The 18,866-nt window shown below is 41.2% G+C and overlaps 1 protein-coding gene across 1 annotated transcript in view; it reads left to right on the top strand.

Moving 5' to 3' along the window:
• CFAP300 (cilia and flagella associated protein 300) overlaps positions 1-11,343 on the top strand; it is a 44,114-nt gene extending 32,771 nt beyond the window's left edge. Inside the window, exons 5-7 of the mRNA XM_089687263.1 lie at positions 1,304-1,476; positions 9,314-9,380; positions 11,032-11,343. Of these exons, the coding sequence (XP_089543389.1) occupies positions 1,304-1,476; positions 9,314-9,380; positions 11,032-11,157 (366 nt within the window). The 3' untranslated portion in view covers positions 11,158-11,343. The remainder of the gene's footprint in view (positions 1-1,303; positions 1,477-9,313; positions 9,381-11,031) is intronic.
• Positions 11,344-18,866: the final 7,523 nt, after the last annotated feature.

Raw genomic sequence — 18,866 nt, 5'->3', positions numbered from 1 at the left:
GCCTTGCCTTCAGTGCTACACGGACCCCCACACTCCTCTTCCTTATATAGCCATAGCTACCACCATTACCCCATACCAGGATCACCCAGGACTTCTAGCAGTGCATGCACTGATTACACCCCCCTCATTGCTTGTTAATTGCAAGAGCCTGTAAAGAAGATTGCTGGTGTGATGCAGGTCTCCTGCAGACCTGTCAGTATGTCTGCTTGCCCGTACAGGATGTATGGGTAAGCAGATATACTGACAGGAAGATTCAATGGACTACCAGGGTGCTCCACAGCGCCATGGTAGTCCATTGAGAACTACAAGCTGACAGCCGCTAAGGCTCAAGACTTGTAGATCGATCATTCACAGAACACTGTGAATGAATGACGCGGCCATGTGGGTGGAGCCCCGCACAGTCGCTCTTGTTTTTAAAAAGTGTTAGCTGGTACCAGGAACTTCTCCCTGTAATATACCTTTTAATATAGCTTCACTTACAAATCGTCATGTCAGAGCCCTCTGACGTCACAACGCTCGATGGTACTATACTGACACCAGCTGGCAATTTTAGGTTTTTCACCATAAGAAAAGTTCTGGAGGACACATTTTGTGAACAAAGCGGTTTTATATACAGACTGTATGGCAGATTATTATTTGAGTGGAAAAGGACCCCAAACAACAAGATATCATCTCATCCATACGCTGGCCCATTTAAAGGGACACAAGCGTTATATATGACCTTACTTAACGATTTGGTCATATACTTGAGGTGAGAGCACAACCGGTGGAGCACATCCATGAAAGTTTTTTGCACAAAATATTTTATTTCAGAAGCACGGGTTATTATATTTTAAAGTGAACTATGCAAGTTTGAAGAATTCTTATTATGGACTTTCTTGATAATTATATGGATACTGTTCTTGGAAATTGACACTGGTTTAATATATATAATTTTTTTTATTTTTATTCATTTTTTCATATTCCATTTACTTGTTTATTTATGGTGGTATGCAATATAAGTAATAGCAATTGGATGTATAATTTTAAGTGAAGCGTGGCACATTAAGGTCTATTATTGATTTAGCACACTAGTATGAGTATGTGTTAGGTGCAGGCTATTCACAATTCGCACTTAAGTAGGTTTCAGTATTCACATAGCAGCTCACAAGCCTTCACTTTTCAATATAGTCACTGAACTTCTCCCTGTACTTCTGTCATCAGGGGGGAGGGGGGCGCAGCTGCAACATTGGGAACAATGGGTGGAACATGTTCCTAAAGGTAAACTTATCCATTTAAAGCTATGGGTGTTCTCTCACCTTAGGTTCTGCTTGTAGAAGACTCTGACAAGTTTGGCATTTTCAGCCCTTCAGATAGAGAACAGTTTATTTTCCTGCTTTTCAAACATCTTTGCCTTGGTGGAGCGGTCTGTCAGTTTGAAGATGTGGTTAATCCATATCTAGATACAACAAAATCGATGTACAAAGAGCTGCTAAGGTAAGACCGGTAAGACTTTTACATAACTTTTAAATGTTCTCAGTTGTATAATCCATAGATGCCTTCTTGACTGAATTAGGTTGTCTACCTTTTTTGTATGTGCTTCGTCTTACTGCTTTATAACAGATGCATTTTTGAAATTACAGGGTCCATTTTAGATCAATTGGATCAAATTTTAAACTGTAACTTAGCTAAACAACCTTTAGTTTAGTGGGTGTTTCTCTAGGTGACTTTCCTGATGGTGACAGCAGTGGACCATGCCTGCTTAGCTTGTGTTAAGATGGCCAGTTGTAGTCTCCATTGAAAGCCTCCTTTAGTAACTTCCTTTCTGCATGCATGCACTCAAGCAATGGCTGTACATCATTGATCTAGCCTGGCCTTCCAGTGACCATGGTAGACAATGCCTGCCTGCATGTGACATTATAGGAGACAATTATTTCATAACGGGAAGTGCCTGAACAAGGATCGCCAGGTTATATTTTATTGAAAGTTACATTAACCTGACCTCATGAGAGTGTGGGGTGATTTTAATTCTTTACAGATAATACTTCAGATCAGGAGTAGGCAACCTTTTGAGTAGTGATAGGCTGAACACCCCCCTGTTCGGTTTGCGGTCGTACATTCGAACCTAACGAAAGTTCGACTTTGAATTCACTAAGCTTTATCTTACCGCATTCGAGCATGCGGTAAGATACCTCACAGCTACTAGAATACACTAGAATGCCACATGAGTTATATCATTAAGTCATGCGGTATTTTAGTAGTGAAAACAGTCATTCATGTTTCAGCTGTCAGTGGGGTTCCCCGCTGACAGCTGAATGTAAAAAGAAGTGCCAGCATTGCCCGGCAATTAATTTAAAAAAAAAAAACCGCTTGATATCTGTTTGCCCCATGTTGGCATTGTGTCCACATTAGCATTTGCGTTGGCAGAGCGGAGTAGGACTGGCCATAGAGGGATTACTTTGATGCAGTTGGCCAGCTTAAACATGTATTGCAATATGTGTGAACTACAAAACCCCAAATTTTTTTATTGCAAAGTTTGCTGGAAAGGTTATATAGTAGTGTGCAGAGGGTTCCTTCATAATTTCTAATATAAAAAAATGTTAACTTTACAATTAATCACGAAAAGAAAACATTGAGCTTTCAAGGATGGTAAATGGTAACTAACTCCTTTTCCAGTACACATGTGCTGTGAGGCAAGTATGGTAAGGTTGCAATGAATAAATTAACCGAGGACTTCTGTGAAATATACAGTTGGAAATGAAGTGTGAGGTGATAGTGGTCACCCTAATAAAATTCTCTAAGACCAAACCCGATCTCTGCACTCTGACCCTAAATCAGCCCTAGTTCCTGCACCTTCACACCTCAGATCACCGATCTCTGCACTCTCAGACCCTAAATCAGCCCTCATTCCTGCACCTTCACACCTCAGATCACCCCAATACCTGCACTTTCATACCCCAGATCAGCTCCGATTCCTGCACCTTCACACTTCAGAGTAACCTAGTTTCTGCACCTTCACACCTCCAATAACCCCTATTCCTGCACTTTTGCACTCCAGATCAGGCCCAGTTCGTATTTCTTCAGGCCTCAGATCGGCTCCAGTTTCTGCACTTTCACGCCCCAGTAGGTCATTGTCATGTTGGAAAGTAAACCTTCCTCTGAGCAAATACAGCTGGACAGAACAAAAACTGTCTGACGTCATTTCAGGCTGCAAAGCAACAAAATGTGATTATTTTAAAGGGGGGTGATTCTTTTCTATAGCAACTGTATATTTTTAAAGGTATTCTTCAAAGTTACAAAGAGCCATTCATAGCTCATCTCAGGACATTACAATTAAAACCATCCGCTCCAGCTAAATACTTACCAAAAACAATAGTCATGTGACAGTCAAATTCTTCCATCTTTTCCTCTACAGTATGGAAAGATTTAAACCACACAAGGTAAGTATAAAACATGTTCTTTCACAGGGTGACTCTGATTTTAAATATTATCCTAGCAAAAGGGTTGCTTTAAAGCTTTTATAAGATTTTAGTGATTGGTTTTCATTTCCTGACCCTTTTCGCTGTCAATGACGTATACCAAACGTCCTGTCATTAGGAGGGTTAAAACAAGCTCAGACAGAGAAGCGTTATTCGTCACTCCAGAGAACACATCTCCACTGCTCTAGAGTCCAGTGGTGACATGCTTTACACCACTGCATCTGGCACTTTGCATTGCACTTGGTGATGTAAGGCTTGGAAGTAGCAGCTCAGCCACGGAAACCCAGTCCATGAAGCTCTCTGTGCACTGTTGTTGTGCTAATCTGAAGGCTATACAAAGTTTGAAGGTCTTTAGCTATTAATGCTGCAGACAGTTATTGACTTCTGCGCTCTGTTTGCTTCAGCATGCGCTGACCCCGCTCTGTCATTTTATGTGGCCTGCTACTTCGTGGCTGATTTGCTGTAGTTCCCAGTTGCTTCCACTTTGTTATGTTACCACTAACAGTTGACCGTGGAATATTTAGTAGCAAGGAAATTTCATGGTTGGGCTTATTGCACAGGTGGCAACCTATCACAGTACCACGCTTGAATTCACTGAGCTCCTGAGAGCGACCCATTCTTTCACAAATGTTTTTTAGAAGCAGTCTGCATGCCTAGGTGCTTGATTTTATACACCTGTGGCCATGGAGGTGATTGGAATACATAAATCCAATGATTTGGAGGGCTGGCCCAATACGTTTGGCAATATAGTGTATGTAAGCACTGATTACACATACTGCATAATCTGTATATACACATTTACCTGTTATGACAGGAATAATTATTAGACCATCATTTACAAATGGTTGACTGTAATTTGATAAGCTGTAGAGGTGTTTAAATCATTGCCTACAAAAATGTTCCGTAGTGCGGTTTGTCACCATTTCACAGCTGCATGCAATTTTGACATGCCAGACATATTTTGTATCTGTTAATTTGCCACAAACTCTTCTTCAAAATAAAAAATGAGGGATACTAGGATAATATTGTGTTTGCATGCAGTAAAAGATTTTTCGACTACAATGTTTTTTATTCTACAGGTTCTCTGCTTGCTGGAAATATATAATTTTGCTGGGTTATAAATATATTTCAGATCAAACGAGAGCTTTTTAACTTGTAAAATATGAAAAAAAATTTGACCGCAAAAAAGGTTAAGCTGAACTCTAATACGTGAGTGGTTAGATGTTCTTGATGCTGGGTCTCCCTGGAGAGATCTCCCCCTCACCTCTTGTGTCGTTACAAGGCTTCACAGGGAAAGATGATGGTATAATTTTTCCAGTGGGGATGCAGACTTGTTGTTTTGGAGTATGCTAAAAGTAAGAACATGTCCTGAGTACTCCTTCTCCTTCAAGTACTTAATCCTTCAGAGACATTTCTTCTTAACCTGGCTTTATATGGCTAGATCCTCAACTAATGAATTAGGTGAAATTCAAGTCCAGGGCAGCAAGTTGGAAAGTAGATCTGCTGTATTCTGAGAACAGCTGCCCCTCCTGGAGTGGTACAACTTACCTGTCACAGCTGGGATGTTCATCATTTAAATTGTAATTCCGCTTTTGCAGTGAAGTTTGAGAACCCCCCACTAAATGTTTGTTCTGTGTTCCTGTTCAGAAAAGATTGCAATTTGCAATCAGGCTACAGACCAGGGGCATTTTTTTTTTTTAAGTTTACAGTGTACTACAAAAACCTTGAGATCTTTATCACTTAGGACAGACAGTGTGCACGTCTAGTTTACAACTAATAATGGAGATTTTCCAGCGCAGTATAGACAGGGTTATTTATGGCAAACCTAACTCTCCAGTCCTCTGCTTTCATAGAAGGGAAAAGTGAGGTAGGAATTTTAAGCAAGTAAAGTAAGCAGGTTTTTTTTTTTGTACTTTTAGTTATACTATGTGAAGGGGAACAAGTAACAAATATAAAGTAGGTGCTTCCTCAATTTGGCTGCAAAAGTGGGATCATGCCTTAAAATAAAGACCTAAAAGTCAAAATAAGACTTGGCCATGGTATAAGCACCCAGATCCTAAGCATCTTCTCAAACACACCTCAGTAAGTGTAGGCATTGGTGGTAGCTTATTTAAATGAATGGGTTCCAATAAGAATGCAAGTTCAGATGCTCTTTTCACACTGTGTTGGAGGCCCTGCTCCTGACACAACAAGCTCACGCTAAGCAGCCCACTTGACGCCGCCGTGGGACTATTGTTGGCACAAATGGATGGTATAACAAATAACAAATGAAAATATATAAATCCTCTAAATATCATAATAGTCCCAAAAATAGTGATGTGATCAAATCAACAAAATGTAGTGATTTCTGCACTGCACCTCCACCAAAATGCACTCACCAGAAGTAAGTAGCAAGCAAACCCAGAGCGGAATGACACTAAGGGGTGTTCCTGCTTGTTGCTCCTGCCTGTGACCTGGTTGAAGGTGGGATCTCTCCAGAAGCCAGTGATACACCAAATAAACAATCAAAAGTAGAGTAGCCAATTCTCCATCTCCAGCCCACGGTGATCCAAGGAAATGGATTCTTCCTAGAGGGCAAGCTCATAGACCGAGCCCGGAGACAGTATCATATAGTGTAGTATGTTTTGTTAAAAAGATAGCAACCACGTGGAGCATAAAATCATCAATGGATAAAAAGCACTTACAAAGATGGCCACTGGACCATCACATGGACACGAAGTTGATTTGGTGTATCACTGGCTTCTGGAGAGAGCCCACCTTCAACCGGGTCACCAGCAGGAGGAACAAGCAGGAACACCCCTTAGTGTCATTCCGCTATGGGCTTGCTTGCTACTTACAGTGGGGCAAAAAAGTATTTAGTCAGCCACCAATTGTGCAAGTTCTCCCACTTAAAAATACGAGAGAGGCCTGTAATTAGCATCATAGGTAGACCTCAACAATGAGAGACAAAATGAGAAAACAAATCCAGACAATCACATTGGCTTATTTGGAAAGAATTTATTTGCAAACTATGGTGGAAAATAAGTATTTGGTAACCTACAAACAAGCAAGATTTCTGGCTCTCACAGACCTGTACCTTCTTCTTTAAGAGGCTCCTCTGTCCTGCACTCATTACCTGTATCAATGGCACCTGTTTGAACTTGTTATCAATATAAAAGACACCTGTCCACAACCTCAAACAGTCACACTCCAAACTCCACTATGGTGAAGACCAAAGAGCTGTTGAAGGACACCAGAAACAAAATTGTAGACCTGCACCAGGCTGGGAAGACTGAATCTGCAATAGGCAAGCAGCTTGGTGTGAACAAATCAACTGTGGGAGCAATAATTAGAAAGTGGAAGACATACAAGACCACTGATAATCTCCCTCGATCTGGGGCTCCACGCAAGATCTCATCCCGTGGGGTCAAAATGATCACAAGAACAGTGAGCAAAAATCCCAGGACCACATGGGGGGACCTAGTGAATGACCTGCAGAGAGCTGGGACCAACGTAACAAAGGCTACCATCAGTAACACACTAAGCCGCCAGGAACTCAGATCCTGCAGTGCCAGACGTGTCCCCCTACTTAAGCCAGTACATGTCCGGGCCCGTCTGAAGTTTGCTAGAGAGCATTTGGATGATCCAGAAGAGGTTTGGGAGAATGTCATATGGTCCGAAGAAACCAAAATATAACTGTTTGGTAGAAACACAACTCGTGTTTGGAGGAGAGAGAATGCTGAGTTGCATCCAAAGAACACCTTACCTACTGTGAAGCATGGGGGTGGCAACATCATGCTTTGGGGCTGTTTCTCCGCAAAGGGACCAGGACGACCGATCCATGTACAGGACAGAATGAATGGGGCCATGTATCGTGAGATTTTGAGTGCAAACCTCCTTCCATCAGCAAGGGCATTGAAGATGTAACGTGGCTAGGTGTTCCAACATGACAATGATCCCAAACATACCGCCCAGGCAATGAAGGACTGGCTTCGTAAGAAGCATTTTTAAGGTCCTGGAGTGGCCTAGCCAGTCTCCAGATCTCAACCCCATAGAAAACCTTTGGAGAGAGTTGAAAGTCCATGTTGCCCAGCGACAGCCCCAAAACATCACTGCTCTAGAGGAGATATGCATGGAGGAATGGGCCAACATACCAGTAACAGCGTGTGCCAACCTTGTGAAGACTTACAGGTAACGTTTAATCTCCGTCATTGCCAACAAAGGATATATAACAAAGTATTGAGATGAACTTTTGATCTTGACCAAATACTTATTTTCCACCATAATTTGCAAATAAATTCTTTCCAAATCAGCCAATGTGATTGTCTGGATTTTTTTTTCTCATTTTGTCTCTCATAGTTGAGGTCTACCTATGATGCCAATTACAGGCCTCTCTCATCTTTTTAAGTGGGAGAACTTGCACAATTGGTGGCTGACTAAATACTTTTTTGGCCCACTGTACGCAAAGCATACCGAGCATCCCGGCATATGGAGAGATGGAACAAGGTGAAAAGTAGGCAAAACACACGAGACCAAAAATGAAACAGTCTCCGGCATGACCACCAGATATGCAATACATCACCACGATGGCCACAACCCCGAAAGCATCGATCACTGCAGGTAGGGTTCGCTTGGGCCAAACGAGCCAGAACCCAATACCAACAAAACAGTACTTTGTATTCTTCCTCCAGCGTGGTCGTATTAAATGAACATTTAGCTATAAGCAACCAGGCCCTGTTTGCTGATTTTTGACAGGATTATTTATTAGCAGCAGCGCAGCACAATTTCTTTTTTCTTTGTTTACCATCTGTGATGATACATATATAGAGATTGCAGCAGCTGGGGTCTCACAATTTTATATTTGTTCACATTTTGGCAGCGCATGTATTACTCAGAGTTTATATATCTTAAAATGACCTGTCATCGCTCTCCTGGAAATGCCTTTACTGCTTAATATAAGAAAGTGATAGATAACTAACAGCCCTTCTGATTGTAGCACTGTGCATGGTTGCCTTTACTTATAAATGATTCTGGTACCTAAAGAGGGCTCAAAATTACTCTCAGGAAAGGACTCCCCGCTGGTGGTGCTGTGGCTCACCTGCTCTATGGGTTGCAGTACCAGGACTTACCAGCAGGTGCCTTTCAGCAGCCAGGATCTCCTGCAGTCAAGCCATCACCTGAGGCTGATTGCAGGAGGTGTATTTAAACAGTAACCTGGCCTGCAATCAGTGCCTTGGTGTTTGTTTTCCCATGAGCCTTTGTTGTCCTTTATCTGTATCCTGTCATCTACCTGCTTAATTCTCCTGCTCGATTCTAACTACGATTGATCTTTGCCTGCACCGACCCAGCTCTCCTTTCGATTATCCGTTTGCCTACTCCTCTGTACCTGATCCGCTGCATTGATCCTGACCCGGCCTGCCTGACCATTGTACCTCTCCAGCCCTGACTATGCTTTTATTTCTGAACATATATATATTAGTTGAAGGTTTGGTTTTTGTTTGCACTGTGCGTTTTTGTATACTTGTGTAGCTCACAATAAATTATATTATCCACATCCCTCCTGAAGCCTGCTATTCCCTGTGTCAGTCCACACATCTCTGGTCATATTCGGGTTACTGACAATTACCTACATTTTTGAGAATGATGAACAGTGGATTATACATGTACACACATGATGAAATCACAGTCAGAATTACAAAGTCATCATGTTGCAGCCACAATGTCATTATAGCATCGGCAACTTTCTTACCTCCTTTTCTTTCCTCCCAAACCTGCATGAAAATAGAATGATTAAAAGACTGTTACTTAATTATTTTCTAATTAGCTGATTGCTGTGGCCTGATTATACATTTTCTTCTCCCCTATCATTTTTTTAGTGTTCAGAAAGATCCTGAGACAAAACAAATAAATATCATATCATCAATCTTCAAGGTCTTGGCATATGTAAGTACCTGTTAGGTCACTAAATGTTTATGTGTGTACAGTATAACGTAGATACCCTTAGATTCCTATTTATACATTTAACAACTGCCTGTGATTTACTGAATATACTGCAGCCTAGCCATGTGCTCTGGCACATCATTCCAACTAAAAAAAAGTGTATATATGAACATTGCTCCCGCTCCCTTCTGAGTACAGAGTCTGGAGGAGGACCAGAGGAGGGCTGTAGTCAGAGTTTTGCCATTCTAACACATGAATATGGTTTGATCTAAACCATTCCATTGTAGCTCTGGCTGTATGTTTAGGGTCGTTGTCCTGCTGAAGGTGCACTTCTGCCCCAGTCTCAAGTCTTTTGCAGGTTTTCTTCTAAGATTGCCCTGTATTTGGTTCCATCCATCTTCCCATCAACTCTGACCAGCTTCCCTGTCCCTGTCAACAGTGGCTTTCTTCTTGCCATTCTTCCATAAAGGCCAGATTTGTGGAGTGCATGACTAATAGTTGTCCTATGGACAGATTCTTCCACCTGAGCTGTGGATCTCTACAGCTCCTCCAGAGTTACCATGGGCCTCTTGGCTGCTTCTTTGATTAATGCTCTTTTTGCCCTGCCTGTCGGTTTAGGTGGATGGCCGTGTCTTGGTAGGTTTGCAGTTTACCATACTCTTCCCATTTTTAGATGATGGATTGAACAGTGCTCCGTAAGATGTTCAAAGCTGGGATATTTTTTTATAACCTAGTCCTGCTTTAAACTTCTCCACAACTTTATCCCTGACCTGTCTGGTGTGCTCCTTGGCTTTCATGATGCTGTTTGTTCACTAATGTTCTCTAACAAACCTCTGAGGGCTTCTCAGAACAGCTGTATTTATACTGAGATTAAATTACACACAGGTGGACTCTATTTACTAATTAGGTGACTTCTGAAGGCAATTGGCTCCACTAGATTTTAGTTAGGGTATCAGAGTAAAAGGGTCTGAATACAAATGCACACCACACTTTTCAGATATATATTTGTAAAAAATGTTGAAAACCATTCATCATTTTCCTTCCACGTCACAATTATCTGCCACTTTGTGTTGATCTATCACATAAAATCCCAATAAAATACACTTATGTTTTTGGTTGTAACATGACAAAATGTGGAACATTTCAAGGGGTATGAATACTTTTTCAAGGCACTGTACTGAACACCATTGTAATTAGGTTGGCCTCTTCCCCAGTTTGAGGTTTTCCTTTCGTTTGGTGACAGATGAACCTATAGTTGTATTATATGCCAGTGTGTTTCGTCCATCATCTACTAACTTTGTCAGGATATCATGGATGTATTTTCCGTTTACGAGTGTTCATAATTTAAAAAAAAAAGTTATGTTGTTTGCAAGAACATGTGATGTGAAGGTCGAGATTTCAAATATCACGGTCTATTAATCTATGTTTCTTATTTTAAATACTGCCATGGGAATGATCCTTAAACATTATCTGAGATGTGTAGGATACCAGAAAAGCTGGTCAGTGTGATTGATCATAGGTAATGTCTATGGCTAATCTATAAATTGTGCATTTATTTAGCATTTTATAGTTTTTACAATATTTATGTAGCCTGATATGCTTTGTATTTCTTTAATCATCCCACTGATGTGGATATTTTATCTGTACACTGCAGGATGAAAATGGGATGTGCTATCCATCTACCCAGCCTCACGAGCAGACATTTGCCTATCTAATTGTGGATCCACTAAAGCGTCATGTTACTGTGCTCTACCATAGTTTTGGTGGTGGAATCTTCTGAAGTCAAGAGCTACAACAAGAGACTTGGTGCTGAGATTAGCGTGTGTAGCTGCCTGTACCATCCTATACTGCTGTATTCTGCTTTTGGCGTGTTTTCTTGTTCAGTACGACAAATGTATTTTGTGACTGTAATCCGCATTTCCCATCTAACCTTCAGATGATATAAATGGAATCCATTTGTAGCTACGATGCCTTGATAATCTTTTTTTTTAAACTCCGAATAATACAGTGGATTGTAAAGGTATTTATTAAATCCTTGTATTTTTGTTTTCTAAAATAGAATAAGTGCCAGTTATTTTTTTACATAAGAAACTGAATGTTCTTCAGACATCGCTTTGGCTTGTCATCAAGGTTACCAGAAAAAAAAAGGTGATCAATTTAACAGTAAGTTTGTACGAATGCAGGCTTCAGCATGTGGTAGCAGAGATTTCGGGTGGACAAGGGGGTGCCCACTTGCCTATAGTTTTCGTTGATCTAGTTATGAATAGGGTGGTCTAAGTGTAAAGTAAAATGTTCTTGTATGCATACTTCTATACTGAAGTGTGCAGGATTTGCACTATGTATATCTGTCCATAGATATTACATGTCATTTAACCGATCCTTTCAAAACCTCTGTCTATGCAGACACTGCCACCCAAAACTTGCCAGGGGAGAAACCATCAGACATGTTGGGATACGTTCTCCAATCACTTTTGTGTTCCCCCCTAATAAGCCAGTTCCAGATGTGTTTGCAGCACATTCTACCCCCTCTTTCTCTCCAAGGTTGAACATGAACACAATGTGACCATTGGTGTTTATGGAGCAGGGTACGGGCTAAAGATCAGAGGGTTTTGGATCATACCTGCAGGTTTACTTGCTCTCTGATGTCCATAGTTGAACTCTACTGTCAGATTGGAGTGCTTCCAGATCTATTTTAGGTCCCTTTAGGTACAAAGGCAACAAGGAAGATTTGTGATTGTAGGTGGGACATAACTGCCTAGCAAAAGTGAAACACTGGGAAGGGGAGTGTGTGAGGCAAAAATTAAGGAAGATTTGGCCTATTTTAAAAGATATAATGGGGCCTTTATTTTAATTCATAAGGCTTGTGCATCACATAGAACCTGGATTGTTTAGATTGTCACACAGAAGCGTTTAGATGTACATTAAAACTGGCTATACACATTTAGTTTTCTTTTTCGTTCAGCCAGCGAACTGAACAAAAGAAAAAAAAAAACTACCCAGTTCCTCTACACACAAACAAGGTGGATAGAGGAGTCCCTCGTGCTAGAACAGTGTATTTTAACAATGGCGTCCGATGCTGTCAGAATACACCAATCAGCAGCTGCAGCTGGTCAAAGCAAAGACAGACTATATAAAAGCAAGCTGTTACCATAATATAGTTTTTATTTCTGTCCATCCAGTTATTAAACTTACACAGCTCTGCCACACAGGACAGTCCTGCCTGGCAGAGAAGGTGACCTAATTTTTCTATGCTGCATTTTTGCTTTCACTTACAGGCTCCCCGTCTACCCTGTGACTGGACAGTGAAAGGAGAAGTAGTATGCAGTTTGTTACTCTCTGTCACTGTGCCATCAAACTCCACAATCTCCTTGCAGTGATTGGCTACTTGTGGTACCCCCCCCCCCCCATCCCCTAGCCCTGAGCTCCAGTATATAGTAGGCTGAAAGAGGCTGATGTCAAGTTCAGGTACTTACACTGATTGCATTTAATGATGTATTAATGATTACAGAGCTGTGTTAAAGTGATATTAAAGCTTGAATTAAAAAAAATAAAATAACAAACATGATATACTTACCTGCTCTATGCAATGGTTTTGCACAGAGCAGCCCTAAACCTCCTCTTCTCAGGTCCATCACTGGTGCTTCTGGCTCCACCCTTCTGCCAAGTGCCCCATAGAAAGCTGCTTTCTATGGGGGTATTCATGCGGGCTCGCTCCCGAGCTGCCTTGTCTGCATCTATTGACTCAGACAACGGGACTCAGCCCACCCCTTACTCCCTCGTAATAGGATTTGATTGACAGGAGCAGGAGCCACTGATAAAATCTGCCCAGTGAGGAGGTACAGAGCTGGGAAAGCCACAGCTCTCATGCACATCTCTGGATCGAGACCAGGCTCAGGTAAGGGGAGCTCAAGGGATCCTCTGCAACAGAAGGTTTTTTACCTTAATGCATATAATTCATTAAGGTAAAAAACCATAAGGCTTTAGAACCATTTTAATTTGGGCCTTTTTATATTAAAATAAGTTACCTTGCTCAGGCTTCAGGAAGTGCACATCCACTAAGCATGTGAGGAGCTGTATGGATTCTGGCTGCAGGGAATTAGCAGATACTTTTTAGATACTTAATTGGGCATAGATGAATTTTAAAAATATGAATTGTACAGACTTTATGGATAACCCTGTAAATAATAGCGTAAGAGCCCATTCATACTTGTGCGACTTTGGGTGCAAAGTTACATGACAAGTCGCACCCCATGTTTTCCAATGAGTACCATTCATATCTGTGCAACTTCAAGTCACAGTGACTTAACAGTAGTTCCTACACTACTCTGGTCCGACTTTCATGCAACTTGAGGTCCATAAACTTCAATGTAAACCCTCCAAAGTTGCATGAAAGTTGCACCTGAGTGATATACATGCGACTTGTGTGCGACCTTGTACAGCAGAAACAATCATCCTTGGTCAATGCCAAAGTTGCACTAAAGTCGCACTCATCAAGGTCTCATCAAGTCGCACTGTAAACTCGCAATGAGAATCACACGATTTTGAAGTCACACAAGTGTAAATGGAGCCTAAAGCTCAATGTCACACTTAAGACCATGTCCACACCATACACGCAGAAAAAACGATGGAAAAAAGGCACAGATGTAAACTTGTGTCTGCAAGTTATATCTGTTTTCATGCGTTTTTCAGTGAGTTTTGTACACGCAGAAAAAATCTGAACATGATACTAGTGTTGCAGTGTGAGCAGGTCACATAGAGAACAGCTGTTTTCTTTGTGCCCTTGCAGAATGTCTGCAAAAAACTTGCGTCTCTGCAGACAAGGCCTAAAAATTCAACATTTATAATATCAGCAAAAATTAAATGACATCCATTAACAGTATATATAAAGATGTATCACTAAAAACTTAATTTACAGCCTCATATGGTCATTTCTAAAATGGACCCTGTATCCACTCAGGCAAGTTCTTGCACTATATAGTTGTTGATAGATCTAAAGGACATTGTATATTCAGATTGTAATGTGTGTTGTGAGCCTTAGGTTGATCATACAATATAAAATCTGATCTACCATCAACTATGCAGGGGCTTGCCTGGATTGTTACTAATTGTCCTCATATTACATTTTATTTTTCTAAGTCTAAAGGAGATTGTACAATCAGATCGTATAATGTATGACCAGCTTTAGAATTCACCTCTGTACTTGGGGGAAATCCGCAATAGCATTTTGTAGACCAATGAGTCAAGCCTACAAAGCAATATGAAGTTAATGAAACTAACTTTATCATACAAGATCTAAGCTACTCAAGCAGTTTTTATTACTACTAGGGGGATATTATCAATTGTTGGCAGTCACCCCTTTAGATTTTTAGCAGCTGAATTGTGGCGCTAAAATTGCTAACAAATTTTCTTTAGGAGTTGCAACTCATTGCTAAAGAGATTGAAGAAACCACTCCCTATGGAGGAAGCTACACTAATAGAATGTAGAATGGATCGATATCACATGACCATACAATGCCTCAATTTTTGATATATGGAAAACGATACTGCATGTTACTTGCACTATTTGTTCCAGTTGTTTTGCCTTGTAATCAAGCTCTAAAAGTTTTGGAAGTGTGTTTGAGCTATGCAAAAAACTACATTGCAGCTCAGGCCCAACTAAGTGACTGCCTGCAAGTGGCTAAATCTCTCAGTATCTTAGAGTTCAGAATCACCTTGTAACCGAAGCTGGCCATACACCGAGTGAAATTCGGCTGGTTCCTGATGAACTGGCAGAAATTTGCCTTGTGGGTGGCTCTGTTGGCCCCCTCTCACTCAATATCCTTCGACTGTAAAAAAAAAAAAATCAAAGGGCGGGATGAAAAATTGTCAGCCAATCTGGTAATCTGACAGCTGCCTGCATCGGCTTGTTAGGATAGTATAGCCACAGCAGGAGATCCATCCATTTGTGCTATACAGCTGCAACCCTGCAGGCTGAAATAAAAAAATCTATTAATGTGTGGCCAGCCTAAAGCCGGCCATACATGGGTTGAATTCCGAAAGAATTTTCTTTCAAAAATCTTTTCTAGGAATTTTCGTTCAAATTTTGCACTATTAGCGTGTCACAGAAATGGCTGATTTTTTGTGTGACTATCGAATTTGAGTGATCGGGCATGTTGGAAATTTTTTGAAAAACAAATGAATTTCGAATCATTGATGGGAGAATCGTGCAGGAAAAAGAAATGAACATGAGCTGTGACCTGGAAAGAAAAGAAAATTCTCGGACACAAATTCTTTTCTGTAGCAACACGTGAAATTGAAGGCTTGGTTGGTCAAATTTCGAAATCAATGGTGGTATTACAAAACGCACAAGATTTCCCATTTTCTAAAGAAAATTTGTTTGGAATTCGACCCGTGTATGCCCTGCATTAGCCTTTATTATGTCAGAACCAAATTAGTGTATGTAAAGCCAAAGCCAGAAAGTTATATCCAGGGTTCTTCTGTTTTAAAACAGTTTAGAGAGACTGGAGTAGAGTATGTTCACCTTGCAAGGGAATTTTAATTTTGAAAGAATATTTTTACTTAGCCTAATGAATGTTTTGAAAATATATATTTAGAAAGAATACCCAATAGCATGCAAAGAAATAAAAAAACAAAACGAAACAGGATTTTAGTTTGCATGAGTGAAGTCAGTAAAACTTCCTCTCATTCACCAAGATAGTGAGAAAATGATCCACTAAAGTAGGTGAAAATTCCCTTGCAAAGTGAAAATTCACTCTGCAAAGTGAACGTGCGCTACTCCTTTAGTGATTTTTCCACATTGTTTATATACAAAAGTGTTGCTAGGACCGAGGCAGTGTCTGACAACCAGTGGAATTTCTGCGCAATTTGTAAAATCTGTTTTATGTTTAAACCACAGGTCTTAGATGACAGTCTACCAAGCCGCTGGTTTGGGTGACGATCCAGTGTGTATAAGTCAGCACTGTGAATAAGCATTCCAGGAGAAAAGGACAGTGATTGGGCAGGTTAGAAAATCTTCCATGATTGCTTTGGTTTTGTAAGTAACGGAACTGTCAACGTGCTGCTTCCTCCTCCATTGTCCTAAAAATAAATGCTTAGAGCCCTCCTATACAGGAGTGTAGCTCCCTATAGCCAGCTATAGATGGTTTGAATGTCGGACAGTTTAGCAGGGACCGGCTGATATTCGATCCATCTATGGGCATGCTGATTTACCCAAGTCGGTCCATTGATCGTCTTGGGTATGACAAGTTTGTTGCATTTTCACCATGCAATTATTGCAAGTGGCTATAGCTGCTAGCAGTAATCATTGTTTTCTTGGCGGCCGGGAGAACACAGGAGGGACTCCCCCATCAACACTAGTAGTGTCAAGCGATTTTTGCATCATCTGTGGCCTGCCTTAGTATGATGGTCTCTGTAACGCACAGAGCAAAGGACAACACAGAGAATGCAGTGGTCAGAAGTGCATAATGCACAGAATGCAGGGGTCATGGCTAAGCAATGCAGAGAGTGCAAGGGTCAAGAGTTGTGATGTCCAGACCACCGTACAGAATAAAGCTAAAAATTACCCCCTCCAGCCAGTACAAACCCCTCTCCCCAAGCCCAGTCCGACCCAGGTCAGATCTTTACTGGAGGTGGAGGGGGGACTGGGGCTACTGAATAAGATCACCCTCCACAACCCTAAGGCTTCATTCACACATGGCGATTTGATCTGTGTCCTGTACAGGGCCATGTTTACCCACACAGGGATGTACTGGTGGTTTGTGCATCCCCATATAAGCAGTCCCATTCATGTCTGCATGGACACAGCTGCTGTATCCCAGAGTGTTCAGTCAGTTTCCGCCTGCTGCCCATTTGTGGGCAGATCTTGAGCAAAAGGTTGGGTGATGTCAGATCACTGCACCTCTCCTGCTCCTGCCTGCTGATGCCGATAATTTACATTCCGCACTTAGCAACACTAGGCGGTCAGAAGAAAATATGGAGATGCCGGCACCTACTGGATTAAGGATCCACCCTGTCACCTCCCCCACCTACACCACTGCCCACCCCCTCCTCTGCTGTTATGGAAACATGCAGGGCTCTGTGTGTGCCGCTAGGAGAACTGCACTGTCACTTGGTGACACAGGAACTGGGCTTCCGTGTTTACAAGTGACAGTAGTGAGCGGCAAGCAAAGAGGTGGCGAAACGGCGTTTCGGCAGAAAAAAAGCCCTGCCCTCGAAGAGCTTACAATTAAAGTCCCTACCTCATATTCACACACACAAACTAGGGCCAATTAACCTACCAGCATGTCTTTGGAATGTTTATGAGGGAACTTTGTTTATTAGGTATAATAGCTGGACTTCTTGCATTGTAGGTTAATGGGTACAGACATAGGACAGGCTCACTCCAACATTGTTCAAAAAACCTTCCAGTCAGCAATGACACCTCCTCCTGACAAATATCTAAAAGGCTGGAAATAGTAAAAAAAAAAAGTAGGCATGCTGTGTGAACAGGAGCACATAACATTTAGTGTGTTTATTTCGTATTTGACTTACAAAGTGAAGATATGTTTTAAGGACTCATTAGCAATCTCTGGAAGAACTTTGAGGTTCTACGGAACCCTGGTTGAGAAAGGCTGCTCTACTTTATAAAATGAACCCCACTGAGTCCTCAGTGGCATCTTGCAAATAGGTAGGTGTTTGATTTTTTTTTTTTTTTAGGAAGCACTAAACACATCCAGCATCATACACAAATCTTGAAGCTTTTCACAACTTTACTGCTTACGTCTAAGGACTATCTTATGAGTAAGTATTATTACTATACAGGATTTATATAACGCCAACAGTTTGTGCAGTGCTTTACAACATGAGGGTAGACAGTACAGTTATAATACAATTCAATACACGAGGAACTGGAGTGCCCTGCTCGTTAGAGCTTATAGTCTAAAAGGAGGGTCAAGCGATACAAAAGGAAATAACTGTAAGGGAAGAGCTGATGGAGAAAGTGGAAATACAATTGTTAGGTGGAGTCGGGATAGGCTTCTCTAAAGAGAAGGGTTTTCAGGGATCGCCTGAAGCTGGATATATATATTTTGCTAAGACCTATGATTTGTTGGCAGCTGAGTTTTGCCAGGTACGCTGTATTATGAATAGGGATGAGACTAGATCTTAAATTTTTTGGTTTTTAACTATACCATGTCATCATGAATTTGCTTAGTCGGACCCCAGGCAATGTCTTCAGCCTTTAGCACAGAAGAAAAATTTCTCTGGGTCTTCCTGGCTTGGTGTCCAACACGATGAACTTCCAATTGCTCTCACGCTGGGTAACCCTGCCTGCAGGGTACGTAGATTTACAGATAATGTAAAATTATACCAAAGAAAACATATAATTAAGGCCAATTACAACTGAATATCAGTGTAGGGTTTCCTACTTTTGCTTAATTTTTCCTCTATAATAATAGATTTTTTAGGGTTTTTTAAAAGGATGATGGATGGTCAATGTCCGAATGATCACTT

This window comes from Staurois parvus, unplaced genomic scaffold, assembly GCF_062004578.1.
Source record: "Staurois parvus isolate SC_StPar_1 unplaced genomic scaffold, SC_StPar_1.0 ptg000422l, whole genome shotgun sequence".
Classification (NCBI taxonomy): Eukaryota; Metazoa; Chordata; class Amphibia; order Anura; family Ranidae; genus Staurois; species Staurois parvus.
The sequence above is the reverse complement of the archived record's forward strand: the minus strand, read 5'-3'. Positions and strand labels throughout refer to the sequence as shown.